The 12,498-nt window shown below is 36.1% G+C and overlaps 2 protein-coding genes across 6 annotated transcripts; both read left to right on the forward strand.

Moving 5' to 3' along the window:
- Positions 1-940: 940 nt before the first annotated feature.
- LOC108984628 (HBS1-like protein) lies at positions 941-8,089 on the forward strand. Of its 3 annotated transcripts, none has more exons than XM_035693106.1 (12): positions 941-1,359; positions 1,685-1,891; positions 2,009-2,109; positions 2,690-2,848; positions 3,659-3,736; positions 5,106-5,551; positions 5,673-5,783; positions 5,864-6,351; positions 6,812-6,980; positions 7,078-7,317; positions 7,414-7,548; positions 7,684-8,089. In XM_035693106.1, exons 3-12 carry the CDS (start codon positions 2,013-2,015, stop codon positions 7,813-7,815), a joined length of 2,055 nt encoding a protein of 684 aa, XP_035548999.1. In that variant the 5' UTR covers positions 941-1,359; positions 1,685-1,891; positions 2,009-2,012; the 3' UTR covers positions 7,816-8,089. The 3 variants fall into 3 exon arrangements, with proteins under 3 accessions (XP_035548999.1, XP_035549000.1, XP_035549001.1); XM_035693107.1 differs by having other exon boundaries at positions 941-1,060; XM_035693108.1 differs by lacking the exons at positions 941-1,359; positions 1,685-1,891; positions 2,009-2,109 and having other exon boundaries at positions 2,726-2,848; positions 5,084-5,551.
- Positions 8,090-8,348: 259 nt separating this feature from the next.
- On the forward strand, positions 8,349-12,498 carry LOC108984630. Of its 3 annotated transcripts, XM_018956655.2 has the most exons (4): positions 8,349-9,135; positions 10,477-11,548; positions 12,136-12,172; positions 12,340-12,498. In XM_018956655.2, the coding sequence occupies exons 2-3, from the start codon at positions 10,653-10,655 to the stop codon at positions 12,170-12,172; spliced, it is 933 nt and encodes a 310-aa protein (XP_018812200.1). In that variant the 5' UTR covers positions 8,349-9,135; positions 10,477-10,652; the 3' UTR covers positions 12,340-12,498. The 3 variants fall into 3 exon arrangements, with proteins under 3 accessions (XP_018812200.1, XP_018812201.1, XP_018812199.1); XM_018956656.2 differs by lacking the exon at positions 12,136-12,172; XM_018956654.2 differs by having other exon boundaries at positions 8,351-9,135; positions 12,136-12,498.

Raw genomic sequence — 12,498 nt, forward strand, 5'->3', positions numbered from 1 at the left:
TGCTGTTAGGTGCTCGTCTATGGAGGAGAGGCCCATAGTGTGGAGAGCGTTGCTCGGTTTTGGTTTCTCACAATGCCGCTTGGCAAGGCTTCTGGTTGTGAGTTTGTTCTGATTGTAGGCTATGGAGACTTGCTGGATGGGTCAATAAATTTGTTTGCAATTGGCAGATTAACTTGTAGTCTCATTTTGCACGATAATGTTCAATTAGTGTTAAATTTCTTACATGAAACCTCAAGTTTGAGCTGTGAAAAAATGGATTGTGGTAGATTTGAGTCTAACAACTTTATATGAAATATTGCAACTTTTGTTTATTGATTTTGTATTGGCAGATGGAAAAGTTGTGAAACTCAAGCTTGAGAAAAAATATAGGGACTTTGTGAAGATTTATCCTCTCCCGCCATAATGCATCACTCATTGAAACGTTTCGTATTAATTTCTAGTTGGCCATGTCAGGTCTTTTTCGTGAGCAATGGTGTGCGCAAACTCGCCTGCATCCAAATTTTTTTATTTTCTTTAACACGTGTCCGACAATAAAAAATTATTTAAATAAGAAATTACTTTGGAAACTGAAGATACAATTAGATCTTATTTGGATTTAAAAGCTATCTCAATTCAATTTTTTTAAATTTTAAATAAAATATAATATAAAATTTAAAAATTATAAATATCAAAATAAAAATAATATTATAAAAATATTTTATTTAATTTTTAATTATAATCTCATATTAACTAAACTCAACTCAACTCAACTCAACTCAACTCGCTTCGTTATCCACTTCTATAAATTTATTTTCCTAATATTTTCTATCCAATCGGACGTGTCATTAGCATTGCAAATGGCCGTTGGGCGTTGGCGGTGCTCGCCGACACAGCTTTCCCATACACCAATTTGTGTGCTACTCACACGTATATATATCTTCACACGCTCGGCACCTCGTTCAGTTTTTATCTACGACAGGAGAGAACTCCAAGAAAAGAAGATCCTACAGAAGAGGCAAAGGCGGAAACTGTGGAAGAAGCATCTTTATAGCTTTATTGATCTTCATTGCCGGTCTATCTGGTAAAGCCCAATCGTTTTTCTGGTCATTCACTTCCTTCAACATAGAAACCCTAGGTGTTGTATCAAAGTTCCCTATATCATTGTGATTTTCTGTTCTCGGCGGAATATTTTTGTCATTCGGTGGTGGAGATTGCTTGGCAGAGAGTCGCATGGAAATCAACTGAATCATTTTCTGCAATCTCTTCTATTTGTTGGTGTGAATATATTTGGTCAAGATTTAAATGATCTTTTAGAGCATCACGATAATTGGCTCACTTACGTTTGGTTGCTGAAAAACCGGGGAAAAAGATACGGAAATGGTATGAAGTTTTAGTTCACTTTTATAATTTGTTTTTTTCCTAGCGTCGTTTATTTCAATTATTTTTTTTGAACTTCGTTTATTTCAATTAAGTCGGCTATATTTTGCATCATCATCATCATTATTATTATGATCATCATCAGCATCTTCATTATTACCAGCGTCATTATTATTGTTAATATAATCATTATCCTTTAATTTCGATTTCACATAATAATTCCAGATGTTTCAATTTATATAATGGTACTGCGTGAAAAAGATAGGAGTGTGATCACGACAGCTTTACCAATAAACTAAAAGTTCTTTGTAAATAATTTGGCTTGCAGCTTAATTGACGTTTGGAGGAAGAGGACACTATATTTTTGGAGCTCAGAAACAATTTCTTGCTATCCTCTATACTTTTCGGAAGCGTTTGTTGCTTGATGCCCTGAGATTTTATTAACTTGGACAATAACATATTGAACCCCACGGAATGTTTGGTTGGCTAATGGCGTCGTAGAAGTACTGTTTCTTTGACGTCCCACAGTTTCAGGGTATGTAGATTTTTGAAAATTGAGGGTGCTTTTGTTCATTCGCGTGCAGATATTGCTTTTGTCTTACATCTCCAGTTGAAAGATTGTTTTTGTTTTTATCTCTCTCTCCCATACTAGGGCCATGCCTCGTAAAGTGAGTTATGGAGTTGATTATGATGAAGAATATGATGACTATGAAGATTACGATGTTGATTATGATTTAGATGTAGAAGATAATGGTCAGTAACCTTATTAACTCAAAGCTCCATTTAATTGGTTCATGCTGCCTTTTTTCTTTCTTTGTTTTGGTTTCTTTTACCTGCTATCCAGCGCATTGGCAATGTTAGAGAGAGTGTATTTAATAATGTTTTGAAAAAATATTAGTCCTGTATGTAGATGAGATGGTAAGCAGATCAATTTTCACATTTTGCATGATGTTTGACCTGTTCTCAACTATTTTTTGCTACCTTTCCACTGTTTGGTACAGTTCTTATTTTCTGTCCCTAGAAAAATGAAATACTTGTACCAAGATGCATATGGATGTAAATTCAATTCTTATTTCGAGAGTTAAACGTGATCTCATTTAAAGAAAGGTAATGATGGTGGTAGCAATAGTTGTTGTGTGCATTATAGTATTGGAGTTTAGCTGCTGACTGAATTGGCTGTGGGCAAAGTTCGTAGGATATTATTTATCTAAAGCTGGTCTTTATCCACTTATGTTCTGCTTTAAAAGTAAAGCTCTAAGATACGTGGATCCTCTGACATGTTTCTCATTATATCAAGTCCGTGATGCTTTTTTTTTTTTTTTCCCCTGTACAGGCAATGTACCTCAGTCGAAGCAAGAAACTATTAAGCGTGGGATTTGGCGTTGCTCCATCTGCACGTATGATAATGATGAGAGTTTGTCTGTATGTGATATTTGTGGGGTTCTTCGTAATCCTTTGATCAATTATGGCCCCGGCAGTGATAAGAAAACAGGTATGCTATTGTATCTTCTTAATGTAATTACTAATTGGATTATCTTACATTCTGGGAACGCAGTTTCTGAATGGATTGACTTCTGCTGATTTTTACCTTGTGTTATGGGGATTCCTGATCTCTGCTGATATTTAGTTTGTGTTACGGGAACACTTATGTCTCTCTTCCTTCCCCGCTTTTAGAAAATTCAAAATGTACATGTTGGGTTTGGTTTTGGGCAAGAGCTCCCATGTTGAACTAAATCTTGTATTTCAGGTTGCCAATGCAGAGATTTTGTACCTGTCTTGGCACCACCTTATTTTAGTGTTCTTGTTAGAATTTCTTTCAAGTTTGTTGTGCTTTTGTAGAATAGATCTCTTTCATGCAGTTGAAGGCATGTGCAAAGATTCTGGAGCATCCAAAATGGCCAAGTTTCTATTTGCATCATTGCCACGACTGATACCCAAAAAGGCTGCTTCATTTCAAAAGCAGAATGATGTTTTTCTGAAGGAAGAGGGCAATAGCTCGCACATGCATATGAATATGCAAGGACAATCTCTTTTTTTTTTTATAAGTATATGCAAGGACAATCTCATGAACTCCATTAAGACATTTACTACTTGTGGCCAGCACCATTTTAATATAGGTCTGCACATGTTCCACATCAGATGTGGGTCTATAGAAGTAGAATAGACATTCCCGTTATTCTTGTAGTTGAGCATACTCTTATGTCCATCTGTACTCTACTTTATTCTGTAAGTTGTAGTTTCCCTAGAGATGTCCATATGCAGTGTTAGATGTGTTCTAACCTTACGCATGTTGATGATACAGCTCGTTTCAAGTTCGATGCTCCCTCCCCAGATGATTTGGTTTTTGATGGACTGCGTTCCTCCAAAAAGGTTTCAAAAGGTATCCTATTGTTGTTGCAGATATGATTGTCACTGAAATTTCAATTTAAATTCTCTCTCTCTCTCTCTTTCTTTTTAAAAAAAAAACAGAAAATAACTCAGCAAGATAAAAAGGTTATGGAAAGAGCTTTTGGACCACCACATCCTTAACTGAAAGTTAAAAAGAATTTTTTGCAATCCTTCTTATTGATATAGAAATATCCTTTCCTTTTGAATTCTGTGGAATTCTGTTGAGGCAAGTTTACAAGTTTACATGCTTGGCCCTTTTATTGAAGTGGACATTTAATTGTTGATGATATGAAGAAGCTGGGTGATGATATAATATGAGGTTGCCTGTTCAGAAACTCATTCCTTTCTGTTGATGAGATGCATTGAATTTCATTATCACATTTCTTAGTTGGAAGGATGTAGGAATTCTCTCTTAGCATTTGAAGAAGTTTGACTTGCATTCTATGTTTATAGTGTGCCACATTAGGAGGATCATTCTCTAGAAGACTCAGCCCGAAATCCATAGAATAGCTTCATTACGTGATTCACAGAAAAGGTGTTTTGATTCATGTGCACACGTAAAAAAATAGAGGTGTGGTGATGCCAATGGGTCCAAAGAGCATTAGCAAGCAATAAAATATGACTATAAATTTGTTATATAAGGATGCATTTGCTTTTCTTTTAATTGTTTTTGCATTATGTGGGTAATTGCTTGGGGGTAGTAGGCAATTGTGTCTGTGCATCTTTCATCTGAACTGAAGTAGTTTAGTTCAGATATCTTAATTTTTTGATAGGGAATATTTTTTAGTATCTTATTCTGACAGATGAATGATAAATGCCAAATAAGGATGATGCATGTTAGATAAGGATGCATTTGCTTTTCTTTTAATTGTTTTTGCATTATGTGGGTAATTGCTTGGGGGTAGTAGGCAATTGTGTCTGTGCATCTTTCATCTGAACTGAAGTAGTTTAGTTCAGATATCTTAATCTTTTGATAGAGAAATATTTTTTAGTATCTTATTCTGACAGATGAATGATAAAATGGTCCTGCCAAACTAAGCACACCTTTTCACGGTTTGAATTGTTTTGGTTCTTTTACTGATAGCCGTTTGATTGATTTTGGGCTACAAATTAGTCCGTTACTGGTTGGTTCTTAATTGGAATAAAAACTCTGCCTGACTGTTGCTTCCAGTTGCAAATATACTTCTGTTTTGTCGATCAAGCATTTTTTTGCTTCTCTAGTTTTCAGAGTTTTCTGAGAAATACTGATATGGATTGATTGAATATTTTTTAAAAGCACTTCTTTGTATCGCTTGAGTGTAAAATGTTACTCTCTTTGTCTACTACTTTTTATTTGCAGCCTTACTACTCTTTACTTGCAGCCAACTCTACCGACTTGAAATCTTCAAGAGTTTCCTCAAGCATAGATCAGAATATTGGTGTAGTTGGCATAAAATCAAGTGCTGACAGGGCAGATATCTCATCTTCATCGATGCCAAAAGGCAGACACCATAGCGAGGATGGGAGCAATTATTCAAAGAATGGTACAGGCAACATGCCATCGAGTGATAAAAGCTCTGTTAGCCCAGCTGCATTGACTATAAAAGGCAGACCTGATGCAATAGATGAGAGCAGTAGTTCTTCAATGAGTAGGGGCAACCCACGAAGTCTTACCAATAATTTGAACAAAATGGCTTTAGATGCTGGATCTGGATTGTCAAAAAATGGTAATGCCAGAGTGATTCGTTCAAATACAGAATATAAACCTGAAAATTGGATGCTCCCTGGCCAAGCTGAAGATACATTGAATCAACTGAATCTTGCAATTGTAAGTCAACCTTAATGCTAGTCTTACTTTATAGGAAGTCCAGCTATTCAACTCCTTTATTATAGTTTATTTATTATCAGAACACATCACTGATGCCTTTTCATTTAATCTGTCATTATAGGTTGGTCATGTTGATTCTGGAAAATCAACACTCTCTGGTAGACTACTACACCTTTTAGGGCGAATATCACAAAAAGAGATGCACAAAAATGAAAAGGAGGCTAAGTTACAGGTAAAATCACAATGATTTGTATGTGGGTACTCTCAAGCCTGATGTTATTGTATTTATGTGGTGTTTTCATATCCAAGCAGGGCAAGGGCTCCTTTGCTTATGCTTGGGCTTTGGATGAGAGCACTGAAGAAAGGGAAAGGGGAATAACTATGACAGTGGCTGTTGCATATTTTGATTCCAAAAAGTATCATGTTGTTGTGCTTGACTCACCAGGCCATAAGGATTTTGTACCAAACATGATATCTGGGGCAGCACAAGCGGATGCTGCAGTTCTTGTCATAGATGCCTCAGTTGGTTCATTTGAGGTTGGCATGGACAGTGCTAAGGGTCAAACACGGGAGCATGCACAACTTATCAGAAGTTTTGGTGTTGATCAAATTATAGTTGCAGTTAACAAAATGGATGCTGTGGATTACTCTAAGGAACGTTTCGATTTGATTAAACAGCGACTTGGAACATTTCTCCGTTCTTGTGGTTTTAGAGATTCTTCTATAATATTGGTCCCGTTGAGTGCCATGGAAAATCAAAATTTGGTGGCAGCTCCTTCTGATGTTCGTCTGCTGTCCTGGTGAGTTTCCTTTCATCCATCAAATTCTTGTCAGACGTCTTGTTCCTCTTCTAGGTCTTCATACTTTCTGTCAATGGTAACTTTATGCACCATTGTGCAGTAGAAACTGAGCTTAAGATGTATTCAATTTTGGGAAAAATACCTTATCAGTATTTAACTAGGAGAAAAAAAAAATACAATGCTGTAAAATAATTGGAAAGGCGACTGAAAGTAAACAGATAAAAGTGAATGAACATTGATGCGTGCTAAAGTATGATGTAATGCTACTTACAAAAAAAAAAAGTATGATGTAATGCTCAACGTTCCTGTGTAGGCCAAATCAAGTATGCCACTAATTTGCCCATGTTGGGATGGTAGCTTTTTTCATCTCCATCATGAAGAATTGTCTTCTATAGATTTTAATGATGTGCAACTGATATTGCAAATAATTTTTATTTTTGATATGTTGATTGGAATGCAGGTATCATGGACCTTATCTGCTGGATGCAATTGATTCCCTCCAACCTCCTATGAGAGATTTCTCAAAGCCTGTACTTATGCCCATATGTGATGTTCTTAAATTGTCTTCACTAGGGCAGGTGTCTGCCTGTGGTAAACTAGAAGCTGGAGCTCTCCGAAGTGGATCCAAGGTACACAGAGTAGTATTGGAAGCTTTCATTGATAGATTAAGGGGTTCAATTTTTTATCCAACGCCATAAACCCTGACTGTAATGTGTGTGATTACAGGTTCTAGTTATGCCATCAGGAAATGTAGGGATAGTGCGTTCCTTAGAACGGGATTCTCAGGCTTGTTCCTTTGCAAGAGCTGGTGACAACGTGGCTGTTAGTCTGCAAGGCATTGATGGGAGCCTTGTGACGGCAGGGGGCGTGCTATGTCACCCTGATTTTCCAGTTGCCGTTGCAAAACATTTGGAATTGAAAGTCCTTGTTTTGGATGTTACCACCCCAATTTTAATTGGCTCCCAGGTGTCTTTCTGTTTACATGAGATATCTATATTGTTTTCGTTTCACTATATTGCTCGTCTATGGGTGACAATATAATAACTTGAGTGGAATGAACAGTTGGAATTTCACGTGCACCATGCAAAGGAAGCTGCAAGAGTGGTCAGAATGTTGTCTTTACTTGATCCAAAGACTGGCAAGGTGACAAAGAAGGCACCTCGCTGTCTTACTGCCAAGCAGACTGCTGTTGTTGAGGTGAATTAAGATGACAAAAGTTGTGCCCCTTCAATTTTAAAGTTCAATTGATACAATTCAGGTTGTGGCAGGGAACTTTGGTTTTGGTTTTGGTTTGACCTTTGGTGTTTTTTATTTTTCTAAAACAAACTTCAGGTGGCTTTGCAAGGGCCCGTGTGCGTAGAAGAGTTTTCAAGTTGTAGAGCTCTTGGGAGAGTGTTTCTAAGAGCATTAGGAAGAACAATTGCTGTCGGGATCGTAACCCGAATAATTGAGGAGCAGGATTAGTTGATCGATAAGTGGCAATACTATTTGCATAAGCTAGTGCAACATTTTTGTTCATTCTCTCGTCTCCGTACAGAGGTAAGAACCGTTGAACAGTAATGCTGGGGGGAAACCTTCGTGACAGGAGCTTAGTGATGGGCTCATGAGGTTTCTGTCAATTTTTATTTGGGTTTGTCAGAGGAATGTGCATTATACAAGAAAGGTATAGGTCGAATTATATACCTGTACTTTTGTAAGATATTTTATTGATTATTTTATGCTATTTATTTAAATTCAATCACTTGAAGTTCTCCTTCCATTTGACTCCCGGAAGAAAGAAAAAGCTATTTGTCTATTGTCTCTCTGCTGTATCGAATGCGACTTGGACATCTCCTTCCATTTACGCAAATGCTTCGTATACTTGGAAAAAGCATGCAATGGCGGGTGTTTGACTTTGGAGACACGTGCATCATGCATGCATGCATCTATGCAAGTGTAACTGTAAGATATCCTCTCTCTCTCTCTCTCTCTCTCTCTCTCTACTATTTAACTTTTGTCTTTGACTTCTATTAAGAAGGGTTTCGTTTTTTCTTTACTTAAATAAAAAATAGAAGTTAACGATTACTTTCTCTTCCTAATCCGTGTCGAAGCGATTCCTTTTTCTGAAAGTAATTTACCCTCTTTACCCATTCTCCAAATATATGGTAAGAAAATTATTTACAATTGTATTATACTATAAAAAATATATATATGTGGTACCGGCAGGCAATTAAACTATGCTTGTTTTCGTGTTTATTTTATGTCTCATAGTTAGTGTAGTTCTTGTGTCATGACTATCAATTATTATATGTTGATTGGTATCAAATGTTAATGCAATTAATAAGAAAATTATTGAAATAAACTAAAAAGAACGACAAGCCCTATACAACTCTGAAAATGCAAATTAGGCTGAACAGAACATTAGGAATATACAAATTATATATATACATAAAGAATATCAAAACTAGAAAACATTTTACAAAACGTGTGAACAAGACTAGTGTTTCCGGGGAAAAAAATTCAATAAGATCATGGTTCTTACTTTTAGTCAAGTAAAAGGGCATTTACGTCAATTAACTTAAGAAAAGGTGTGCTTTTTTAACTTTTCAAACTCCAAAAGGAAGGAGAGGAAAGAGAGGCGACCCTCTGCGAACTCCTGAAAGTCTCGGACAGACGCCCCCCAGCCCACCCAATCGCCCACACGAACCAAAGAGAACGAACTTTCCGTCTCCTTCCTTAGGCCTTTATATGAGATATATATATCTGGGTTTTTCCTCTGGACTCCAGAATAATACTATATTTGAGGTTAGTCATGTTCGATTTCAATGTTATTCATCACTTTGCATGTTCCAGTTTGCGTGGGGGCTTGTGTGTTTTCTGAATAAAAGAAGTTTTTTCATGGGTTTTAGTTGATTTACTGGGTGTCTTTTGAGTTCACGGAACGCCCGTGATATTGGATTTAGCATTCTAAAATTTCCATTTTAATATTAGTTCGTAATGGTTACGTTCTAGAGTCGCTTTTGTTGAATGCCCATGATTGTGGTTTGATCGATTTTTTTGTGAGCAGCTATTTTTAACGAGTAATATCTACTAGTCTATCTATTAGTTAGTACGGACTGCGGGGTCATTCGTTAACTCGGTGATTTTGGGTTTGTGGACTTTTATCAACCATTATGAAATCTAGGTGGCTAATAATTATATTTTGTACCATAATTTTAGGTCAATTGGGATTTTATCGCCTGTGTCTATTTCGATACTGTACATACATGTAATTGTAAGCTCAGGCTTTTATTTTTCTGTGTGGCTAATATCTTTATTGACAAATATATGATTGCTGAAATTTTAGTTGATTGATTTCAAATGATATTGTGCTTGTTCTATTTTATTAAATGATCGGAAAACATTGGCAGCCTAACCTTTTATTAAAAAAATATAAATTATAATCTATTTCTTTCCATATGTTTGTTGGCTATGAGAGCCTGTTGATTTATTTCTCATCCCCTAAAACTAAGCATTTTGATTTCTGTTTCATCTGAGCAATATAAATGAAACTTATGATATAAGCTCTTTTTGGCTTCTGAAAATAATTCTAAAAGATAAAATAGAATGAGTTTTGAATTTTTTCTTGTTGGTTTCCAGAAAGTGAAAAGGTCTTATGTACTAGGCTTACTTCATTGCTCTTAAAAAAAAATTATATATATATATATTATCTTTTTAATTCAGATTCAGGATATTGAGTATAAGATTTATGGCTTCATATTGTTTATAGAACCTATTTGTCTTGGCAACCATATTAAATATAGATACCAGAGATGAAACTAACTGGTTCTGAGGAAAAGTGTTGCAAAGACTTGTACCGTTTTGCACTGCCATGTCGAAATCAACAATATATTGCTCAATTTTTCTAGTATCAGCTTCTTTATTAGTTTTAGTTTTTTCCCTCAAATGCTCCATAAGAGGCTCACTTGGTCCTCGTTCAATCCTTTTACTGATAGAAGTTCTTCCTTTTAGCTCCCGGGAAAGAAGAAAGAAGCATTTTTAGTGTAACTAACAACTACAACTTAAAAAATGTAGCTACTTTCATATGTCTACCATTGTTTTCATCATTTTTTAACTAACTTCCACTCACTGTTATGTTTTGTGCAGCTTTGTATGATAGCATGTTGTTCTACATAAAGGGTTTGTTCCATTTGGTTTGGCATAAAAACTTGGCAAGTTATCCTTAGTATTTCCATTACTTTTTTGTGTAAATGAAAGTTGTTATCTAAGGAAAGTGAGCTGCATGCTATCTGCTTGTACATTTTCAATTCAATATTATCTTCATGGCCATAAGACCTTCATGTAAAGGAAGATTCAAACCCAATGTATCCAACATGGAAGATATTCAATTAAATACTACTTGGGAAGATGTGTTTTGCCCGATATGCTTGGAGTTTCCACACAATGGTGTACTCCTTCAATGCTCATCTCATGAGAAAGGATGCCATCCTTTTGTGTGTGACACAGACCATTTGCACTCAAATTGCTTAGACCGTTTCAAAAGTGCGTATGGTATGTCATCGGCTTCAACATCAAATGTAACTCCCACAGAAAACAGTGAGCCAGTGGTATCTGAAGGTAACTATAAACCAAGTTGTCCCTTGTGTAGAGGAGAGGTTACTGGGTGGGTGGTTGTTGACAAGGCTCGTCTATATCTAGATGAGAAGAGACGTTATTGTGAGGAGGAACAATGTAAATTTATGGGGACATATTTAGAACTGCAAAACCATGCTCGACTAGAGCACCCTCATGCTCGTCCATCAAAGATTGATCCTGCTCGTCAGCTTGATTGGGAGAATTTCCAGCAGTCCTCTGAGATCATAGATGTTTTGAGCACTATTCATTCCGAAGTCCCACGTGGTGTGGTTTTGGGAGACTATGTAATTGAATATGGGGATGATGAAACTGTAGATGAATTTGAGGACTTCCCTGGGGATGAGGGGAATTGGTGGACCTCTTGTATCCTTTATAAGGTGTTTGATAACTTCCGGAGTTCTAGAAACAGAAGAAGGTCAAGAATTAGTGATACAAGAAGTGGAAATCACCGTACAAGTTATGATAGTTCCATTTCTGATGGGGGTTCTGTAACGTCTGTAGAATATTCTGAGTATAGGGTAGATGAGACTGATGATGATTTTGTGAGTACAAATGTCCCAAGGGATACCACCAATCGTCGCAGGTCAGTACTGCCTATTCTGTATCTTAATCTTAATTGTCTTATGGGATGATATTGTTATGGCTGTTGTCCATTGAATCTTAAGTTTTATTGCTGATTGATCTAATCTCTTTACATTGGTCAGATTTCTGCCTGCTTTTAATTTTGTACATCAATTTTTCATGACATGAGTTAATTGACATTATCTAAAGGGAAATACTTTAGCCACAAAGAGATTACACAAAAGCAATCCCACAAACTGATGTGGTTTTATATGGTTCGTCAGATTGTAAAATTACTTTTATTATAAAGTAGATCTAACAGATTATTTGAAATCACGTTAGTTTGTGAGATTATTTTGTGTAATTCCTTTGTGGATGTAGTAGTTCTCATATCTAAACAAACTCCCCCCCAATCAAATAAAAAAAACACGAAATAAACTCTCAACTTTCTTAACCATTGTCATTGTATAGGTGCAAAGAGACGTGGAATGCTACACTTTTGGAAATCTTGGTTCATAGCATCTAATATTTTATACAGGAAAATTAACATAGCATTTCCTAGCTCATTAGTTTATAAAAAACTTACGAGTATTACTGTTATATTCACAGTTATCAAAGACGCCGATTCCGCTTCTATGACAATTAGGTCTGCACTGCCCATGGATCCTCTTTATGCTGGCTATTGTTTACTACACAATGGAAAATCTTTGGTCATTTAATATTATAACCCTCGTCTTCATTGTTTGAAGTGGGAGGGCATATTTGGTTTTTCTGTCTTTTTTAGTTATATAACTTATTGTTTTTCTTTGACAGTGCTTGCTTAGATGTATAGTGAAAAACAGAGGAAGTAGAAAACACTGTATGCTTGCGTCAGATCACCTCAATGTTAAAACATGCAAAAGCTCATCTGGATCTCGTCTTGTAACATTTGTGATGAGATGTGGTGATTATACATGAACTAACCTGACAATC

Source organism: Juglans regia, chromosome 8 (genome assembly GCF_001411555.2).
Source record: "Juglans regia cultivar Chandler chromosome 8, Walnut 2.0, whole genome shotgun sequence".
In the NCBI taxonomy this organism is placed as follows: Eukaryota; Viridiplantae; Streptophyta; class Magnoliopsida; order Fagales; family Juglandaceae; genus Juglans; species Juglans regia.